The sequence below is a fragment of the Elephantulus edwardii genome, unplaced genomic scaffold (genome assembly GCF_000299155.1).
Source record: "Elephantulus edwardii isolate Elephantulus edwardi_28Jun2011 unplaced genomic scaffold, EleEdw1.0 scaffold00096, whole genome shotgun sequence".
Lineage (NCBI taxonomy): Eukaryota > Metazoa > Chordata > Mammalia > Macroscelidea > Macroscelididae > Elephantulus > Elephantulus edwardii.
In genome coordinates, this window is record NW_006399846.1 from 9,926,697 (window position 1) to 9,949,016 (window position 22,320).

The window sequence follows — 22,320 nt, forward strand, 5'->3', positions numbered from 1 at the left end:
TTTATTACTAAACATAGTTAAATAAGAGTATGTTATTACTGTGATGATTAATATTAAAAATGTATCCCCTGCCAAAGCACAGGAGGAGTAGAGGCACTAAACCACTGAAAACACAAAAGTATATCTTTCTTGGGAGAAGCAAGAATCACAATAAACTAAAGCTAAAAGAATCCTAATACACAAAAGAGTATCTGATACCTGAATTTTAGAAATACAATATTACTAAGCAGTCTGTTTAGTTTTATTATCAAGGGGTAAAAGGAAGATAGTTTATTTACAGATAGTTAGGATAAAGCATACCTGAAAATGAAAGATCTAAAATTGTTCTTTTTTTTAAAGCATATATTTCCAAAACTGAAAATTACTAAAATTACTGCTACATAAAATAATGTGTTTCTACTTTAAACATGTTGCTAGGAGAGTCTATTCCTAGTACAGGAACAACATGCTTGGAAAGATGGAGGGTCAGGAACACCCCTAATGGGGTAGACTGACACAGTAACTGTAGCAAGTGTGTCAAAGACGATGAGGACAGCACAGGACAGGGCATAGTTCACAAGGTCACCACTATAAGTCATACTTGACTTGATGGCACCGAACAATAACATATCTAAGTGGTCAACAATAAACGGGGGTAGGTAAAAAGGGAGTATCAGCTGGGCTCATACACATATAGTTTATTATCACAGACATGGTACTAATGAAAATTTCTAAAAGGAATTCTATTTTAATTAACCATTAAGAGAAAAAGACATTTCCCTTAATATAATCTAACTATGATCTAATTCTGTTTTCTGGGTAAGAAATAAACTAAGAACAATATACTCATATACAACCTTCTTCAAATACAATTTTTCCTTTTTTTAAAAAAAGAGAAAACATCACAGGAAGACTAATGCTGAATCCAATGCTAGATGCTGGATTAGTCAGATCTGCATACCAATTCCACCCTGGCAGAGATTTATTGACATCTTTTGTTTGGATTTTATCAACACTGCCAGTTGTCAGGAGTGATCATGTTTCAACGTGGGTGATTTATTTCTAGTCAAGTGGAACTGATTACTCTGCCTTTGAGGTCCTATTCATCAGAGTTAAGGTAGAAGAGTCTTCCTTTAGGATATAGTTCTAATAAAAAAAGAATCTCAAAACACTTTTGAAATTATGCTTTTTATACATCCTTTAAAGGAAAAATCATTTTGATGGTGCCTCTGCAGTTCTTGCAAAGAAAACATCGCCATTGAATTTATTGTGTGCATCAAGATAATTCAGAAAGGCACTAACATTTATTTTCTCATTTAATAATACTTCTAAGTATCAAACACAGAAGTACAGTCTATAAAAGTTTCTCACAATAAGCTGGCTAAGAGGGATCTACTATAACAAATAAACGACATAAAATAAAATTTTTCCAAATACATTTCTTTTTAGTAAATTGTCTACTACACTAAACTCCAGTGACATGTACTAAGCTGACACAAATACAATTTACCTCAAAGTGTAGATTTTTATCAAGACTCTTTTCATTGGCCTCAAAATTCAATGTGTTTCCCAAAAGGCATACTGTAATAAAGTATTCAGAAACTCTAAGCAAAGTTTTTAACTTGAAATTTAACTTTGATATTTCTGTATCAGTATTATCATTTATCTATTATGGATCAGGAAAGATTATACTGGCAAACAATTTCTCTTGATGGAGTTTCACTTTCAATTGTGCAAATTTCTCATACAACTAAACACAGAATGGGTTACTATAATTTATGGATGGTTAGTTATGTGATGTTAAACAAATTACTTAATCTTATTGATCACAAAATTAAACAAAAGGTCAGTTCTCTTTCAATTATAAAACAGAACAATATTCTTGTAACAGAAAAATAGAGTAAAAAGGTAATATACACCATCAGCATGTTATAATATTTTAATTTGAAAACTACAGCAAACTACACAGGAAGTATTGGTATGGCCATAAGGAAAATATAGTGTCATTTACAGATTTTATTAATTGTTAAGAGAGGAAGTCTCATTTTAAATAAAAATTTTTGTGCATCACAATAAATTATTCTTTTAGTCAGTCTGATTTTTTGGCATGACGTCAGCTAGCACAGGCGGAACATAGGCAAAACAGCCAAGAAACTCCTTGATAATAAGTGAAGATATTCTGTTAGGGACAATGTAAGAACTAGGGAGAGAAAATTCTTCAACTCTGAGGAGGGATCTGGATCACTCATTACAGCATCCAGTGTCGTTACTCTTAGGTGTTGCAGAGTTGATTTGACTCACAGTGACCTCTGAACAACAGATCTGAACCCTGTCCTATCCTATGCTAGCCTCATCATCTCTGATACACTTGAGCCCACTGCTGCAGCATCGTGTCAATCCATTGCGTTGAGGGTCTTTTTGTCTTTCCCTGATCTTCCTCCCATATTTTTCCAAAAATGGTGTCCTACTCCAAGGAATAGCCTCTCCTAACAATATGTCCAAAGTGTGAAAGGCAGCTTCAACATCTTTCCCTCCAAGGAATACTCTTGCTGCACCTTCTACAAGATAACTATGTTTATTCTTTTGGTAGTCTATGGGATATTCAATATTCTTCTCCAGCATCACAACTCAAAGGAATAATTCTTTTTCTTTATCCTTATTCATTGTGCAGTTTTCAGATGCATAGTAGATAACTGAAAAGAGATGATCTGAATTAAATGCACCTGAGTCTTCAAGTTGACTTTATTGTTCTCAAGTATTTTGGAGAGATTCCTGATGTCAGGCTTTCTATTACACAGTATCCAGTTTCTTGTGCTGGCTTGGGCAGCACATATACTAAACAGTACACAGCTTCCATTAACAGCATCCATTATACTTACTTAAACTGTAGCTCCCCTCAAATTATGCTTGTTAGGAATTTGTTCTGTACATGAAATAACAAATTTTCTATATGTATAATAATTTTTATTATAATATATATTGGGATATATATGCAGACAAATCTATTTCAATATATATTATAACCAAAATGGTTATATTATCAAGTGTTCATGGATAAATACGGTGTCAGCCAGAATTCCTATAAGTGAGCTGTGTATAACTTTATTTTTACATAATGAAAATTCATAGCTATCATTAGATTGTCAAAAGGATAAAATTTAAAAAAAAAACATTGATCAATGAATTCAAGTTCAGAGAAAGCTTCTCAGAGTGGCCAACCACTTCACTGAAAAGTTTTCTGTTTAGCAGTCAGGGTATACACATGGGTGTGGGTAGAAAAAAAGGATGAGCACAAGAAGTTGCTTTACATAGGTTTATTTAATGTCTTCAGGAGGTAAATTACTTTAACTTCCAGTTGAAAATTGTGTGGGCTTCTTTTTAAACAGAAATTATTAGAACAAATGAGAATGCAAGGCAAGTTAATTAATGTCAAATTAGAAACTGTTTTAAAGCAAACAAATACACTGACTATGCTTAAAAGATCTAATACAGGTCTTGGAAGTCGTTCAAACTGGTTCACTTATGGCTGAAGATGTGAGATAGGAATAGGAAGAATTTGTAAAATGTGAATATATTAGAATAACTAGAACAGAAAAATTTTCTCATACTGTTAAGTTATGAGTGAATTATCATAATAAGGAAATGGTTTCTTTCTGGGGTAATGAAAATGCTGGAGTTAAAAAGAGCTCTGTAAAGGGCTAGAGTTAAAAAAATATAAATCAAAGAGAAGAACAAACTGAGCATTTCTCAAGGTGGTAAACTGAAAATTAAATTCAAGCCTCCACTTGCAATACTGAAGTAGCTTATGATCAAAGCCTTGAACGATGCAAGAAGCATCAAAAGATGGAAGGAAGACACGGTGTAAAAAGAACTAGTCAGCATTGAACCATTTAAGCAGGTAACATATGATCAAGAACAAATAGTAATAAAGGGTAAGCTGTGCTGAAGACATTGGCAAAAAATAAGGCCTCGGGAATTGATGGAATATCAAATGACATGCTTCAACCAATAAAGAAGTAAATAGGAACGGATGTTTCAGCTAGTGTGCACTAGTGCATGCACACTAGTCTACACCACGAAACTGAGAAGACAGTTATCTAACTAGAAGAAATTCCTATCCATTTCCCAAAGAAAGGTGCTTCAAAACAATGTGGAAATTATTGAACAGTTATCATCTATATGACAAGTAAAATCTTCCTAAGGATTATTAAAAAATGATTGTAACAGTTCATTGATAGGGACCTGCCAGAGATTCAAGCTGGATTTAGATGAAATTGCAGCACAAAGGATATCACTATAGATGACAGAGGACTATCAGGTGAAAGCAGAGAATACCAGAGAGATAGTTACTTGTGTTTTAATGACAATGCAAAGATATTTGATTGTATGGATAACAACAAATTATGACTAACATTGAGAAGAATGGGAATATCCGATCACGTGACTGTACTACTTTGAAACCTTTACACAGTCCAAGAAGCTGTTGTTTGAATAGAATAAAGAAACCCTGCGTGGTTTAAAAATCAGTGTGCATCTGGATTGTATTCTTTCTCCATACTTCTTCAATCACTTGCTATGCATCTGAGAACTATACAATGAATAAGAATGAGAGAGGCCTCACTGACACCTCTCAGTTGTACTGCTGGAGAAGAGTAATGAGTATCTGATGGACTGCCAAAAGAACACTTTCTCGGGAAAGTGAAACCAGAGTGTTCCTTAGAAGATGATGGTGAAGCTCCACCTCACATACTTTGGTCATGTTGTTAAGAGGATATTCCTTAGAAAAGGATAGCATGCTCTGAAAGGTGAAGTGTCAACAAAACAGAGGAAGATCCTCAACAAGATGGGTTGATATAATGACTGCAGCAATGACTTACATGTGTCAAGGATGATAAGGAAGGATAAAAGATAGTACAGGGTCCATATCTGTTGTTCATAGGGTTGTTATGAGTCACATGTAACTTGACTGCACCTACTAACAAAACCACCAACATTCAATCTGTATGCTGAGCAAATCATTCAAGAAGCTGAACTCTATGAAGAAAAATGGAGCATCAGGATAAAAGGAAGACTCCTCAATAACCTGTGTTATGTAGATAATACAATCTTGCTTGCTGAAAGTGAAGAAGACTTGAAATACTTGCTGCAGAAGATCTAAGACTACATCCTTCCATATGGATTACATCTCAACCTCAAGAAAACAAAAAGCCTCCCCACAGGACCAAAGGGAGCACTCGAGATCTAGTGGCAAGAAGCTGCATTGCAATCCTGAAGGCTGGCGGTTGGGATCCACCAGTTGCTCGATAGGAGAAAGATGGAGAATCTCTTCCTGTGAGATTTACTATCTCTGAAAACTCACTGGAGAGTCAGCTATGGGTCGGCTCTGACTCGGCGGTACACAATAACAATAACAACATCATCATCTCCTCCTGTGGAATTTACAGTCTCTGAAAATCTATTACAGGGTCAGCTGTTAGCTAGTTCCAAATCAATGACAGTGACTTCAATAATTTTTTTGCTTTGTGTTTTGGGGTTTTATTTTTAGTTTTGTGAGGAACAATGAGCTAAGCAGAAACATCTCCCTTCCATTTGCTATTATGATTGCAAAGTTAAGATAGCAAAAAAGGGAATAAAAGCTTTATACCATCCCACACAAAGTTCACCTCATTCTCATATTTTCTATTCTTCATTCAACTGGAACAAATATTTGCCATAGATGGCTACATAACAGCTTCCATCTCAGATGCTCTTTGCCACTTGTGAGTCTATTTCTTGACTTGCTTGATTCAAGAAGGATCCTATGACTACTAAGAAAAATACAGAAGACACATTTGTCACTTCTAAGTCACTTCTAAGCTCAATTGGCCAAGAAGTTTCCATTTTCCAAGTCTGGAAAGCCAGATGTGACCAGAGAAGTATGAATATCATTTGAGAGGGGCAGAGCAATTATAAGTAATCAGAAGAGTAAAAAATTATGCATGTAAAAACGTCATTTTGGTAGTGGATAATTATCTAAGTGCAGACACTCCCACTGATATCATACGAATCAGGAACAAATTACCCAAACACCTCTTGACTTCCTGAGTGGAAAATAAGTGGGGAAAATGAGCCACAAAGTTTAACTGATAGTTATTTAGCAATAGATTTTTCTCTAGCTTTCTACCATAACCACCACTCATCTGCCAGAGTGTCATAGCTGGTAGCTTGCATGTTCCTAAAATGCTGAAAGCTAGATCACCAGTGTTTAAAGAATTCAATCTATTCTTGATGTAGTTTCCAAATTCAACTGGAGAAAAAGGATCAACAATTGAAAATATGACCGTAATGGCAGAAATAATACTAATGACCAAAGATTGGTGCATTTGTAGGATGATAGCAAGGTTATTCTACATGAAGAACTTGAAAAGAATAAAAAAAAAAAAAGGAAAGACCAAAAATAGAGTGCAGAGGGATAGGGGGTTTAAACATGGGATTGTGCAATTTGATGGGGAGGGTGAAGGAAATTGGAAGAATCTGTCCTGAAAAACAATGTATTAGAAGTTCATAATTAAATTAGCATATTAAAAAATAGATGTCAGAAGAGCGCTGAACTTGATCTTGAACATAGAGTAGATAAAGCAAATGGAAGAAACAATAAAGTGAAAGAGATAAACAGATGATATCAAAGGACAGCTCAAGAATAAAAAAAAAATCTATTATAAAGTGTACAAAGACCTGGAAATGAAAAAAACCAAAGAGAAACTAAAAGTACTGAAGAAAAAGTTCAAGCATTGAGTTGCAAAAGTAAAGGATTCTATGGGAGAAATACTGAATAACATAGGAAGTATCAAAAGAAGATGGGAGAAATGCAAAGAGTCATTATACCAAAAAGAATTGGTCTATCATTTTGGAAGGAAGCATATGATTAAGAACTAACTCGCAACTGAAGGAAGAAGGAGGGAAATCCAAATGCTAAAGGAAGAAATCAGAGTTGCACTGAAGTTACTGGCAAAAAATAAAGCTCTAAGAATTAAAATACCAGCTGAGATGTTTCAACAAAGAGATGCAATGCTGGAAGCACTCGTTTGCCTTTTGTTGTAGTTGTGTGTTGTCAAGTCACCTGTGATTCATAACGACCCTATGTACAACAGCCCTAAACCCTGCTCTATCCTGTGCCAATCTATTGTCTCTGATACACCTACTCCCATTGCCCCAGCCAGTCAATCCATCTCATCAAGGGTCTTCCTCTCCTGTGCTGTCCCTCCACACTCTCAAAAATGACATCCCTCTCCAAAGACTGATCCTGCCTTCCAACATGTCAAAAGTATGTCAGATGAAGCTTCAGAATTCTTGCCTCCAAGGAGCAGCCTGGCTTCACCCTCCCCAGGATTAACTTGTTTGTTCTAGCAGTCCATTGTATATCCAATACTCTTCTCTAGCACCACAGCTCAAAGGCATCAATTCTCCTACTATCATCCCTAGTCATTGTACAGCTTTCTGATGCATAGCAAGTAATTATAAAGACCATGGCCTTAGGCGGCCCAGTGGTGAGAATCTTTGTTTGCTTGATGTTGAGCTTCAATACATATTGAAGGCTGCATTCCTTGACCCTCTGCAGTAAGTACTTCAAGTCCTCCTCAGTTTCAGCAAGCAGGGTTATGTCATCTGCATAATGAAGATTGTTGATGAGTCTACTTCCAATCCTGATGCCACATGTCTCCTCACAGAGCCCAGCCTCCCAGATAATCTGTTCCACATATAGATGAAATTCAGAAGATCACTACCTGGCTATCTGACTGGAAGAAATCCAAATCTGCTTCCATTCCAAAGAAATAGGACCCAACAGAATGTAGAAATTATCAAATTATTATTACATATAAGTAAAATTTTGCTGAGATGAATTAAAAGATAGTTGCATCAGTACATCAAAAGGGATGCAACTCTCTGCATAGCAAGATGGCAGCACCCACTGGTGGCCCCTGAATGCCCAGTGATAAGCAGAGAGGCTTTGTTCCCAGAAACAGGAGCAAAAGAAAGAGTTGGCGAGTCCAGAAGGGATTACAACTCCCTGGAGATGGTGTCTACAAACCCTGTTCAGCAGAGTGAGAGAACTGATCCAGTTCAGACAACAACTGCAGGGAGTCCAACCCAGAGTGCATGCTAAGGCTCTGAGCAGACGTGTTGTCCACCAGGGCAAGGACCCTGTGATTGTCAACAAGCCTTACGAGTTCCCTGTGCATGGTGGCCCTGGTGTCCAGCTCTGCATCAGTGAGGTACTGCATATCCTGGCAAAGATGCTGCATGGTCAGAAGGCAGAGGCCCTGCATCTGTGTCACCAGCTGATTAAGGAAACGAGTGCGATAGTGTTGGCTTGGAAGAAGGACATGGCACATCAAGCCCAAGAGGTGCTTAAAACCTATCTGGTGGTCAAGAACTATGGGGCTATCATTCTGCATGTCTCCATCCCTTCAGGAATTGTCAACATTCTCAACATTGAGAATGAGGTGTAGACCAGCAGCACTAGGTAGATGACACTGTCCTCATGTTACCACATGGACAATGAGAAAATGGTGTAAGTGTGTGGCAGCCAGAATGCACTTGTTGTGTGACTCAATACTGAGCAGTACTCTCTCCTCTGCTCTCTTGGAACTCTAGCCCACTACCAGCGTAAAACATCAGCTTTGAGTTCACCTGTCTTTTGGTTTAGACTGTCCAGTCCTTAGTGACCACAAGTACTCAGGCTAGAATAGACTGGGGTCCCCCAAAATGTCTCTTGCATCCTAAAGAAGCTGGGGCTCAAACAGCTGGAGGCCCAACATCTCTCTTCACCTGCATGCCCAGAAGCTGATCCTGCCTGCTGTGGGGTCAAGAAAGGAGGGCCTCAGCTTGGTCTGCAAGATTCCTCACTTCTCTGTGCATCTCCTAAGCTGCCTGGGTTTAGAGATGCCCAGTAAAGGTCAAACCAGAGATGATGAAGGACACCTCGGAGCATGATGAAGACAGGCTGCGCAGGCCCTAAACTCTTCTGTAGTGAAGAACAAAGCTGGCACTGGTGAATCCATTAACTCATGGGAATCTGTAGAATCAGACGTAATAAGCTGATGACAGTCAAGTCAGAAATTTTAATGAAGAATAGTCTCATAAATGATAATTTAGGGAGTTCTAGTGACCTGTGATAAGGAACTATATTGCCAAAGCTAAAGGCACGTGGTTTGAATCCACCAAATAAATACCTTGTGGGAGAAGGATGAGTCATTTTATCCCATGTGATTAAGTGCTTCTGAAAACCTGTTGGAAGGTCAGCTAAGAGGCAATTCTGACTCAATGGTGTACAACTGATAGGGCATCTCAGCTGTGGGTGAGTGGGAAATTCCCCTGCCTCAGGACCTCTATAAAGCATAGAACTAGGCAGATCAGGTTCATAACTAGAAAGTAGAATTGAAGAAAATCCATTGTCAGGAACTATATTCCTGTAAAACTTCTGCTCTACAGGGAAGGTTCTTGGTGCTGGGTAAACATGTCATGGGATCCAGAGATTTGTCTAGTTGGAAGGTGGAGCCTTAGTGCACTGTTGTTAGGTGTCCTCATTTCATAAGGGCCCTAGGAAGAACAGATCCAAACCTTGCCCTATCCTTTACCATCCTCACAATCTTCCCCTTGCTCAAGCCCATTGTTACAGTCACTATGTCAATCCATTTTCCTGAGGGTTCTCTTTTCCAGTAACTTTTCCCAGCAAGATGTCTTTTTCCAAGGACTGACCGCTCCTGACAATATGCCCAAAATACATGAGATAAAGTTTCACCAACCATGCTTCTGAAGAGCACCATGGCTGTATCTCCTCCACAAAACTTGTGACGAGGGTCTTTGGGGCAAGACTGAACTGGAAAATTTCATCAACAAAACAGATGAAAACTGATGGAAGTGGCAGTATGTAAGACATCGGTGTTGACAATACCCCAGAGTTCCAATTAGTGGCTGCCACTGGATTTTCTAAGGTTTGAAGAGATTTAAGAAACCTAGAGTTAATGTGAACTCTCTCAGCTACATCTAATGAAAACCATAGGCAGCCAAACAGACTCTATTTGCTGGTAAGCTTTGGTCCATGGATCTAAGGAGTGTATATAGTTTGTAAAGGTGCCATCTTGAAAGCTCTGGAAAAAGATTGGCATTTTTAGCTGTATGAAGTTATCTGATATTTCTAAACCTGAAGATGACTTTCAATGGTGGTGGTTATTATGTGATCTTGAGTTGACTATGAATCAGCAATCCTATGATCAATGGATCTAGATCTTGCCCTATCTTGTGCCATCCACATTATCTCTGATATTCTTGAGCCCATTACAGTCATTTTGACAGTCCATCTTGTTGAGGGTCTTTCTTACGCTGATCTCCCACCTTCCCAAGCATGATGTGATATTACAAGGAACAGCAGCACCTAACAACATGCCCAAAGTAAGACAAAGTTTCACCATCCTTGCTCCAAGGATTGCCCTGATTGCACTTTCTCCAAGATTTTTCTTCTCTTGATATTTGTTCTCTTGGCAATCTATGGCATATTCTACACTCTTCTCCAACAATACAACACAAAGGCATCAATTCTTCTGTCATCTTTAGTCTTTGTCCCACTTTCAGATGCATAATAAGATGTCTTCTGCAGAAGATCAAACACTACAGCCTTCAACATGTATTACTTCTCCACATCAAGGAGACAAAAATCTCCAACACTGGACCACAGGCAACATCATGACTGATAAAAGAAAGATTAAAGTGTTCAATGATTTCATCCTACTTGGTATCCACAATCAACACCCTTGGTACCAGCAGTCAAGAAACTAAGACATGTTGTCTTGGGAAAAATCTGTCCGAGACCTCTCCAAAGTGCTAGAGAGCAATGCTGTCAGTTAAGTAGAGTAGTGATGCCAGTCCAAGCTACGGTCTTTTCAATTACTTTCAATGTTAGTAAATGCAAATATAATATGTAATTTCAGTTATTTAAAGGGGATGCAGAAAAATTAAAGCCTAATTGAGAAGAGTACCTGGAACAAGGGCTACCACTGCTGATGTCAGATGGATCTTTAACTGAAAACAGAGAATTTGGAAAGATGTTTTACCTAAGTAAGGAAGACCAAAGTAAAACGTATGTCTTTATATTACAGTGTTGGTGAAGAATACTGAATATACACACACTGTTGACTGACAGAAAAAGTAAATCTGGCTTAAAAGTACAGTCAGAATGCCCTTTACAAGTAATAAATGTTAAGACTCCCTCACTTGCTTTTACCTCATGGATTATTAAGAGGAATCAGTGCCTAGAAAATGGCATCAGATTTGGTAGAGCTGAGGGTCAGCCAAAAAAGAAGGCAGACCCCAATAAGAAGGACTCGCACAAGAGCTGCAACACTGGGCTTCAACAGCAAGACCGAGAGGACGGCACAGTTGAGAGGACACACAGGACAGGATAGTGTGTCTTTCTGCTGGGCATAGATCACTATGACTCAGAAATGACTCATTCCCTAATAACGTCTACCATGAAGGAGAACCTGGTGGCACAGTGGTCAAGTACTTAGCTACTAACGAAAAGATTGGTGGTTTGAAACCACTAACTGCTCCTTAGCAGGAAAGATGTAGGGATCTGTGTCCCTAAAAATTACAAAGGAAACAGTAAGAGGCAATTCTACTCTGTCCTCCATGATCACTATGAGTTGAAAACAATTTGATAAAAAGAGGCTTGAATTTCTGGCTTGCTTGGTTTGGGAAGTTGTTTTGTTTTGAAATATACCACAAAACACTGCTATTGCTATTGTTCTACTCACTTAAATCTGGTTAACTATTTCTACATTATCAAAATGTAGGGATATGGGTACTTTGTTTTATATTTATTTTCAAGAGAGGTTTTTCTAGATATGTAAGGATTGTACTATTTATGTGTATTTTAAAAAGTATTTCATAATAAAGTAAATTTTCTTCTTTCTTAGGAAATATTCTTTAACCACTATAAAATGTCATTTGTATAAAAAGCTGTTTAACATAGTCATTGCAGAAGTTAAATCAAACTTTACAAGTTCCCCTAATAATAAGGTGGAAAAGTTACAAAGCAAAGTCAGTTCACATAAAGAGTGCTTCCTCAGACATGAGTAAAAATGTCATCATTACCAATCAAACTTCATTTACAATGCATTCTAGTATACTTTCTAATAATATTTCAAATGTTTTACTATACTTGTTATACCAAAAAAAACCTTATTAAAGGGAGTTCTAGTAAACAATTGTTGTTGTTGATTGTCTTCAAGTCGAGCATGACACATAGCAAATCTATGAACAAAAGGCCTGAAGTCCCTCTACAACTATCGACATTTATGAAAGTTCTTAGAGTTTCTGAAGGCATGTTATTTAGGAAATGGTTGCCATTCCTGCTTCCAAAGTAAACAATTAGAACTAAAAATTTTCCAAATGTCTAAATAAATTTCAAGCTCTAAATTTAATAGAATCTAACCTGATCTTCTTTTAACGAAGCTTGGACACCAGATAGGTTGTGATTTAAAAATAATATGTAGAAAATATCAGAATGAATCATTGTTAAAAATAAAACTATAATATTTTGAAAAACAAAATATTTTCTCTAAGTAAATTAGTAACACTTGATTTTATGCCTTTAAAAATAATACATACTCTCTTTGTCTAGTAATAATAGGAAAAATGTAAAGATACTAACAATTGCATTACCCAAGACCCTCAGAAAAACGTATAAAACTATATATAAAGAATCCAGTCATTCTGACTTCTTACCCAAAACAATATAACAAAGGAGACTAACAGAACTAACCTAGGTTAAAGAATTGCTTCTAATTTTATATACTTGTACCACCAAGTATTTTACATATACACACCAGCTTTTAGTCACTATTACATCTATAACACTAAACACGAAAACCTGGGAGGCTAAAGAAGCAGGCAAGTGAAATAAACAGAAGTTGCAGAGCACAGAGAGAAATGTTGATAGCATCTGTGTAAGCAAATTAAACTCCAAGCTACATTATCATTTATAATCAATCAAGCAAGAAGCTGTACAATTTTAACACAGAGTTTGAATGCAGCTCAGATTCAAATGCTCAATTACATTTTCCAGGTCAGTGATTTATTATAAAGATAAGAAATTTACTGTAACACAAAACTTTTTCAAATCATAGGGGAGAGCCCTGGGAAGGAGGAGCACAGTACTAATCCTATTGTATGGCATGCTTGGCCATCTGCTATTGTCCCATTTCATTTTCTGAGTACAGGGTTATGCTAGTGCATACAAATATAGACAGGACCTAGAAACTAGGAGACTATGCTGGACAGTGGTGGCTCAGACAGAACCAAAATTAGTCCAGGGCATGTGACTCACAATTCAGCTTTTATCACAGCTGCCACTGTGCTCAGAAAGAAAGATTTTAAGTGCATATCTACATGAATACTAAAGAAACATACTGTTCTCTGTATTCTTCCTTAAATATTACAACTATATTTTCAATAAACATGTTGTTGTTATGTGTCGTCGAGTCTCGTAGCAACCCTATGTACAACAGCTCTAAACTCCTTAAATATTACAACTATATTTTCAATAGACAAACAATGTACAAATTTTCCTAGAAAATAAAGATGCCCAAGACTAAGAAAAGGATGAAAACTGACCTATGGAATGAGTATCTCAAGTAAGGACAAATTATCTTAAGTTCTGTAGGGCATTATGCATCTCCTGGGATATCTAAAGTTTTATGGTTAAGAGACTTTAGAATCTCCTCTAAAAACAACTTCAATATCTCAACTGCAGATAAATTCCTTAAGTTTTCCAATTTTTATTTTTTTTTAAATAAAAGTTTATAAGTGTATAGTTTTCAAAATAAACTAACAGGATTATAAAGAAGAATGTAGTCACTGTCATTATGTGCTGTTGGTTGAATAAGACTCATAGTGACCCTATCTAAATCCTGTCCTATTCTGCATTTTCCTCATGATCTCTGACATCCTTGAGCCCACTGCTGCAGTCACTGTGTCAATACTTCTCAATGAAGATCTTCCACTCTTTCACTGACCTTCCACCTTTCCTACCGTGATGAGGAATTCCTTTCTAAGGAATATCCACTCTTAGTAATAGGCCCAAGGTATGGGAGATGAAGCTTCACCATCATTGTCTCTAAGGAGCACTCTAACTGCACCTTTTCCAAGATTATCCATTTGTTTGTTTGTTTGGCAGTTGAAGAGGTATTCAGGACTCTTCTCCAACATTACAACTCAAAGGTTTGATTTTTCCTCTATTATCCTTCTTCACGGTCCTGCTCTCAGATGCAAACCAAGTGACTGAAAATATCATAGCTTGACATGTACACCTTAATCTTCAAACTGCTATCATTTCTCCTTAGTACTTGGAGAGGTCCCTGCCAGAAGACTTTCCCATTGCAACACATCTTTTCATTTCTTGACTGCTGGTGCCAAGGGTGTTGATTGTGTATTCAAGTAAAATGAAGACACTGACAATGGCAATCTTTTCTCTATTTATCATGAGGTTGCCTATTAGCCCAGTGGTAAGTACTTTATTTCTGTTTTCTTGACATTGATATGTGGTCCATATTGAGGGCTATAGTCTTTAATTTTCTTTAGCAAGCACTTCAAGTCCCCCTCACTTACAGCAAGCAAGGTAGTGTCATCTTCATATCGTAAATTGTTGAGGAATCTTCTTCCTATCCTGAAGGAACATCTTTCTTCATGGAGTCAAGCTTCTGGAATAATCTGTTCATCACAGAGCATGAACAGCTATGGAGAAATGATGAAGCCCTGACACACACCTTTCTTAATTTAAAACTATGCAGTGTTCCCTTGCTCTGTTTGAATAACAGCTTCTTGTTCTAGGTATAAGATTTGCATGGGCACAGTTAAGGGTCCTGGAATTCTCATTCTTCTCAATGTTTACGGTAGTTAGTTATGATTCACATAATCTTTGCATAGTCAATAAAACACAAATAAACATTCTTCTGGTATTCTTTACTTTCTGCCAAGATTCACCTAACATCAACAATGATATCTCTGTTGCCAAGGCCTCTACTAAACCCAGTTTGAACTTCCAGGAGCTCACTGTCAAGGTACTATTCCAGCCATTTTTGGAGGATCATCAACAATATTTTGCTTGCATGCATTATTAATGATATTGTTTGACAATTTCCACATTTGTTAGATCACCTTTCTTGGGAATGGAAACAAATATGAATCTCTTCCACTCACTTAGCCAGGTAGCTATCTTTCCTGACTACATTCACTAAAATAATTCTCATTAAGAATTTTATATAGTTGCCAAGAGGCTAAATAATTACAGAGTATATCATTAAAAAGAAGATAAATAAAGGTTCAGATTGAACAGATACTGTTAAATATACATACTTCAAAATTTTATAACAGAAGTGCAATTGCAAGGCAAAAAGCTTGGGAAATTGTCACTTTTCCATGTTTTTATTCACTTTGTTCTCTAGGCTTAAAATGTCATCATTACCCTTCTCCATCGTGCAACCAAACTTTCATTATCACACAAGTTATGGTTCCTAAGAGACTTCTTTAGACTTGTTGCTCAAGGTCCAATTTAAAATGCCCATTTGTGTGCCTCAAAGTACACCATATACCCTTTTATTATAACTACAACTTTCAAATGCTTAAGAGAACGCATTTATTTTATTTCTCTTTGTACTTAGCATATTAGATTGCTATTAGGCATTGAAGAGTCAGTTATGACTCATAGCAATACTTTGTGCCATGTAACAAAATTGTCTTTACCATCCTCCTAATTTCTATTGCATTTGAGCATATTTCTGTAGTCACTGTCAGTCCATCTTATTGAGAGTCTTCCTCTTTTTCACTGACCCTAACGCTGCTCTCCTGGTAATAGGCCCAACGTATGTGAGATCAAGTTTCACTGTTATTGCCATCAAAGCAAGTGGCTACTGGTTGTACTTCTTCTTAGACAGAGGTATGTTTTCTGTTGGCAGTTCAAGGCACATTAAAATTGTTTTTGCCATTTTACAATTCAAAGGCACCAACTCTTTCCCTGACTTCCTTTCACTGTTCTACATGCTCATAAGCTCATGAAAGAAATAAAAATACTACGGCTTGAAACAGGGATATATTAGTTCTTAAAGTTAAATATTTGCTCTTTAGCACTTTAAAGAGGTTCTCTACAGCACATGTGCCCAATTCAAGACATTGCTTGATTTCCTTGCTGTTGCTACTGGCACAGATTTGACTGTGAATTCAAGTAATATAAAATCCTTGACAGCTTAAGTCTTTTCTAAACTGTGGCTGACTCACAGAAGAATGGGAATCCCAGACACTTGATTGTGCTTATGTAAAAACTATATACTTGGATCAAGAGGCAATCAATCGTCAGAACAGAGCAAGGAAACACTGCATGGTTCAAAATTGGGGAAAGTGTGCATCAAGGATGTGTCCTATCTCCATATCTTTAAAATCCATATGCGGAACAGATTAACTGGGAGGCTGGGCTGTATGAGGAGAAGTGTGACATCAGGACTGGAGGCAGACTCATCAACAATCTGCATTATACAGATGACACAACCTTGCTTGCTGAAACTGAGGCAGACCTGAAGCACTTGCCACAGAAGGTCAAGGACTGCAGCCTTCACTATGGATTGAAGTTTAACATCAAGAAGACAAAGTTTCTCACCACTGGACGGACTGGCAGCATCAGGATTGATGGTGAAGAGATTGAGATTGAGATTGTTGACAGCTTCAGTTTGCTTGGCTCTACAATCAACACTCATTGTACCAGCAGACAAGCAATTAAAAGATGAGTTGCATTGGGAATGTCCGATGTCACAGACCTCTCCAAAGTACTAAAGAGCAACAGTGTCAGTCTGGAGACTAAGGTGCATCTGATACAGGCCATGGTCTTTGCATTTACTTGCTCTGCATCAGAAAGCTGGACAATGACTAGGGATTATAGAAGGAGAGTTGATGCCTTTGAGCTGTGGTACTGGAGAAGAGTATTGAATGTACCATGGACTGCTAGGAGAACAAACAAGTTCATCCTGGAGACGGTGAAGCCAGGCTGCTCTGTGGAAGCAAGGATTCTGAAGCTTCCTCTGACACACTTTGGACATGTTGTAAAGAGGGACCAGTCCCTGGACAGGGACGTCATGCTCGGGAGGGTGGAGGGACAGTGCAGGAGAGGAAGACCCTCGATGAGACGGACTGATTCAGTGACTGGGATAATGGGGATAGGTGTATCAGAGACAGTAAGATTGGCACAGAATAGAGCAGGGTTTAGGGCTAAGAGTCACAGGCGACTCACCAGCACATAACAACAACAACAGTAACTTACAGAATACCAAGTGAAATGCTTCAAAAAATTAATGTGCTGGGGGCACCCACTTGTCTATACCAAGAATCTGCAAGAAAGTTAGTTATCTGGCAATCTTGCAATACCTGTACCTATTCCAAACAAAGGTGAGCCAACAGAATGTGGCTATTTTCAAACAATATTGTTATATCACACATCAAGTTAAAATCGTGCTGAAGGTAATTTTAAAATGGTTGCAGCTGTCCATCAAAGGGAACTTCTAGAAATTCAAGCTGGATTTAAAAAAGGATGTGGAACAAGGGATATCATCACTAACATAAAATGAATCTTGTCTGAATGCAGAGAATAAAAATATTTAGTTGTAGGGAGCGCTGATGGCCTAGTGGCAAGAAGATGAATTGCAATCCCAGAGGTATGTGGTTCAAATCCACCAGACGTTCTGCTGCAGAAGGAGGGACAATCTCCTCCCCTCCTGTACCAGTCAGATCTGAGTTGACGGTACACGCACACACACACACAAATAATAATAATAATAAAATTTAGTTGTATTTCACTGAACATGCAAAGGCATTTAATAATAATTAAATGTGAATAACTAATTTATGGATAATATTATAAAAAATGAGAATGCTAGAGTATTTAATGTGCTTGTGTACTATTAAGAAGTAGTTCAGACAAAACAAAACTACATTGTTTAAAATTAGGAAAGCATTCATTACAGCTAAATCATTTCACCATACTTTACATACCATAGTATCCAGAATATAACAAAAAATGCTTTACTTAATGCATGAATGAAGACAGCATGGAGAGATAAGAGATTTTACAAAGACTGCAAGAACATAATTTTGGCTGCATAATAAAGAATGTACTCATTAAGTGGGGGAATAGGGAAAAATATCAAACATTTCAAATAGCACATCCAAGTACATAAACTGCTTAGAAGTCTAGGAAAACACAGATGAGTAGTAAAGGGGAAAAAAATCAATTAATGTATCCTGTGGTTCACAATCAGGCATCACTGTAACAAAGAATTGGATGACTTTGCTGAATGTTTATCCTGAATACTCACTTAGCTTAAAAAAGAACAACAAAATTTCACTGCATGTCTCCTTAAAATTATAATGCTTTGTTGTGCTTATATTTGAGCTTTTTTTAAAAAAAGCCCTGACTTACTTTTTGTCACTTAATTTCCGTTTCCACATTTCACCTATATTGTTGCATATAACTATTGTTCGTTCACACGGTCTGCTGAAAAATGTTCCATTTTGTGGAAATTATTTATTCTTCTCTTAGTGAACATGATTATTATGTTTTTTTTATTTAACACCATTTATGCAAATAAAATTATTTTCTGCACATCTCCTAAGGCTAGAGGGTACTTTTAATTATGTTCATGAAATAGGAATACAAACTTAAACATTCTATAATATTGAGGAATGCAGTTGCTATCCTTACCAACACTTAAATGTTTCCCATACTTACTCTATGTATTTTCTTGCCATATAGATCTATATACACATAGGAAGTTCTGGTTGCTTAGTGATAAGGAGTTGCAACAAGAACCAAAAGGCACAGAGTTCAAATCCACAAACTGCTTCATAGGAGCTAGTCAGATAATGTTTAGCACTTCAACAACTAAGAATGCACTTAACCAAAACAGGAGCATGGAAAATACTGTTGAAAGACGCTGACAGTGTTTATTTTTAATTTTTTCTTTAATCGACTAGGCAGAGCAAAAATAGTTTCAACTACTAATTGCACAATTATAAACAGGAATGGGGGGGAAAAGTTGACATCTCTTTGGAATAACTTTAAAGGTGGGAATGAGGATGTGTGCTGGAGGTGGGCACTGAAGCACCTTACCTTCTTCTGAAGAACATTAACCTTCCGCTCCTTCACATCCAGCATGTCTTTAAGGTCATGTATCTCTCCTGCTTGTGTTCCCTTTTCCTCTGCCATTTCCTGAATTTGTTTTGTCTTTTTATTCAGCATGGTTTCCTTCTCTTCTAAACGTAAACGGAGAGCATCCACCTAAGAATGTAAAATTTTACAAATTATTACTTTATAAGACACGAATACAGTATAATCTCAAATGTCTATAGTGATCCAAATGCTATCTATGTAGTAAATCTTTAATGAAGATAAAATTAAATGCTACTCTAAATCTGGCTACTATTAGATATTAAACGCTAAAACTTTGTGGGCACCTTTATAATAAAAAGTCTGTAGCATACATGATTATACTAGAATAAACAGATCTGAAGCAATGAGACAAAATAGATAATTGCAATAAAGAGATAACAAAAAATTGAGCTTTCTCTCATATAGTAGTTTTTGTTTTTTCTTTTTTTATTATTAATTTTAATGAAAGTTTACAGACTTTGTATTTCTATTCATTCATTGTTCACTTTTCTCCCTGTCCACTCCCCCACCCCCCATTTCGCTTTTCTCTTTGAAAAGTAAAAGAAAAATTCTTTCATTGTTATACAATCCCTCCCCCCCAAGTCCACTCCACTATTCAGCCTTCACTCTGGACTCCTGTCATGACAATAATACCTAATCACATATCCCTTTTAAACCATTTCCCTCATCTATTTCAATGCAGTATATACATTATTTATCTCATCTTTCTCAGACTCCCCTCAAGCCCAATGTCACTCCCATTTTACAACAGTTGCACTATGCAATATTTGTCCTTTTGTGACTGAGATATTTCACTCAGCATAATGTCCTCCAAGGGCACCCATTTTGTATGATATTTCATAAGTTCTTTGTTTTTCAAAGCAGCATAGTATTCTATTGTGTGGCTATACCACAGCTTCTTTAACCATTCATTTGTTGATGGGTACTTGCGCGGTTTCCAACTTTTTGCTATTGTGAACAAAGCCACGATAAACATGGTTGTGCATATATCTGCTTGGGTGGTGGTTATGGTTTCTTTGGAGTATATTTCCAGTAGTGGAATTGCTGGGTCAAATGGTATTCTATTTGCAACTTTTTGAGAAAGTGCCAGACTGCCTTCTATAGTGGTTGCACACTTTTACACTGCCACCAACAGTGAATAAGGGTTCCAGTTTCTCCAAAACCTCGCCAGCATTTGTTGTTTACTGTTCTGTTAAATTTTGCTATTCTTACTGGGGTGAAATGATATCGCAGAGTTGTTTTTATCTATCAAAATCAGCTGGAGGAGTTATTAAAATCCTATAGGATTGCCACACCCAGGCACCAGAGTTTGCAATTCAGGTGAAGTGTGTGGTTCAAGAATAGCTCATTCTGCCTATATAAACAAGATAGATGAATGATAGAAGGGTGGTCAGCTTTGCTACACAATTTTCAGATTTCAGGGTGTCTTCAGACTGAAATCTCAATGTTCTCAGTGTGAAAAACCTAAGAAAAGATGCTGTGATAAGGAAAGTGCTATTCACTCAGTAAATCAAAAAGAGCACATGGATAATGCTGACCATATATTGCCTTTCTGACATTTCCCTAGGAATCTGCAAGAACCTCCTCTTTCCCTTTCCCCAATAACACCACTTAAGTGTGTGTTAAACAACTACAGAATACAGAATACTAAATTAAAAACTTTAGCTGAAACAAACAACCAAAGGACAGTGTTTCCCTGGAAAATGTTATCATGCTTGGAAAGATGAAGGATCAGCATAAAGAGAAGACTCTCAATGAGGTGGACTGACACAGTAATTGTGCCAATGGGTTTCAGTGTGTCAAAGATTGTGAGGATGGCACAAGATAGGACAGGGTTCAGATCTGTTGTTCACTGGGTCACTCTACATTGTACTCAATGTGATGGCACCTAACAACAGTATAGAAAACCTATTATCAGTGGAGAAAACCATAAACATAAAATAGCACTTACTATACAGGAGAGGACAATTGAGGCCTAGAATATGATGGTTTTAGGACACAATCAAAAGCATCTACTTAGATTCCTATATAACACAAAACCAAAGGCCTATTTCCAGACCCCAAGACTCATCAACTTAAGTCTACTATCTAGCTAGTTGCAGTTATTCTTGATATTTAACTGCTTAATTAGATAGAACTTTACCATAACTGATGCTGCTGCTATTGTTGTTATTATGTACCGCTGAGTTGGAAGTGACACATAGATAACTCTCCAATGAGGGTTCAGAGGCTATTAAATTTCAAGGGAAGCGACTCTTCTATCTTTCTCCCCTGGAGTGGCTGGTGGATTCAAACTCAGTGCCTTTGGGTTGGCAGTGAAACTCCTAGCCACTAAACCACCACAAAATATTTCTTTTATAATCTATTGGCATCTGATTTAATTCATTTTCTAGTTATACTTGCGAACACCTCATACTATTTTTTATGTGTTTGGCTTTTCCACTAACAAATAGTAATTCTGCAATCAATTACCCATTTAATTATGGCAAAATGGGGCAGTGAACTTAATACACCTAAGATAAGGATGTCCCACAGATCTGAGGCACCATACATAGAATTTTAAATTTTCCAGTAGCCACATTATAAAATAAAAAAAAGAAGAAACATTTAAAACCATTTTAATAAACTATTTCATTTAGCCCAATATGAAAGATACTTCTAATTTCTACATGTAATCTTATAAAAATTAATGAGCTACTTTACATTCCTTTGTCATACAAAGTCTTCAAAGTCCAGTATACATTTTACATTTACATTATCAGTTAACTTTAAACACGAACTACATTTCAAGTGTTCAAAAGCTGTATTTGGCTATTTTTAATTAGAGAGTGGAAAGATGTCAAGGATATTTCTACAGAACATCTCTCATGTTTAGCCTCTCCTATAATACTTATTTTTATGTATCAGAAAAACAAGTAATTTGAGCAATAGCTCACAGTGAGATTACAGCAAAACCTTCAAAACTGATCTATTATAGCAAACTTTAAGGTAACTGAGAAGCAGAACTGTGTGTATAGTGGTACATATTTGGTTGGTAAATTCTACAGAAATTTCCCGGGAAACCAGTCTAAGCTGTGACTGTAGTAGTAAAG

At 37.0% G+C, this 22,320-nt stretch overlaps 1 protein-coding gene and 1 pseudogene across 6 annotated transcripts in view; one reads left to right on the forward strand and one right to left on the reverse strand.

Moving 5' to 3' along the window:
• Nucleotides 1–22,320, reverse strand: part of ERC1 (ELKS/RAB6-interacting/CAST family member 1) — a 536,554-nt gene that overhangs the window by 358,196 nt on the left and 156,038 nt on the right. For all 6 annotated transcript variants that reach the window (XM_006891318.1, XM_006891319.1, XM_006891317.1 and 3 more), the window contains one exon: nt 19,169–19,336. In XM_006891318.1, coding sequence (XP_006891380.1) covers nt 19,169–19,336 — 168 coding nt within the window. The remainder of the gene's footprint in view (nt 1–19,168; nt 19,337–22,320) is intronic.
• Nucleotides 6,304–8,952, forward strand: LOC102861627 (annotated as a pseudogene).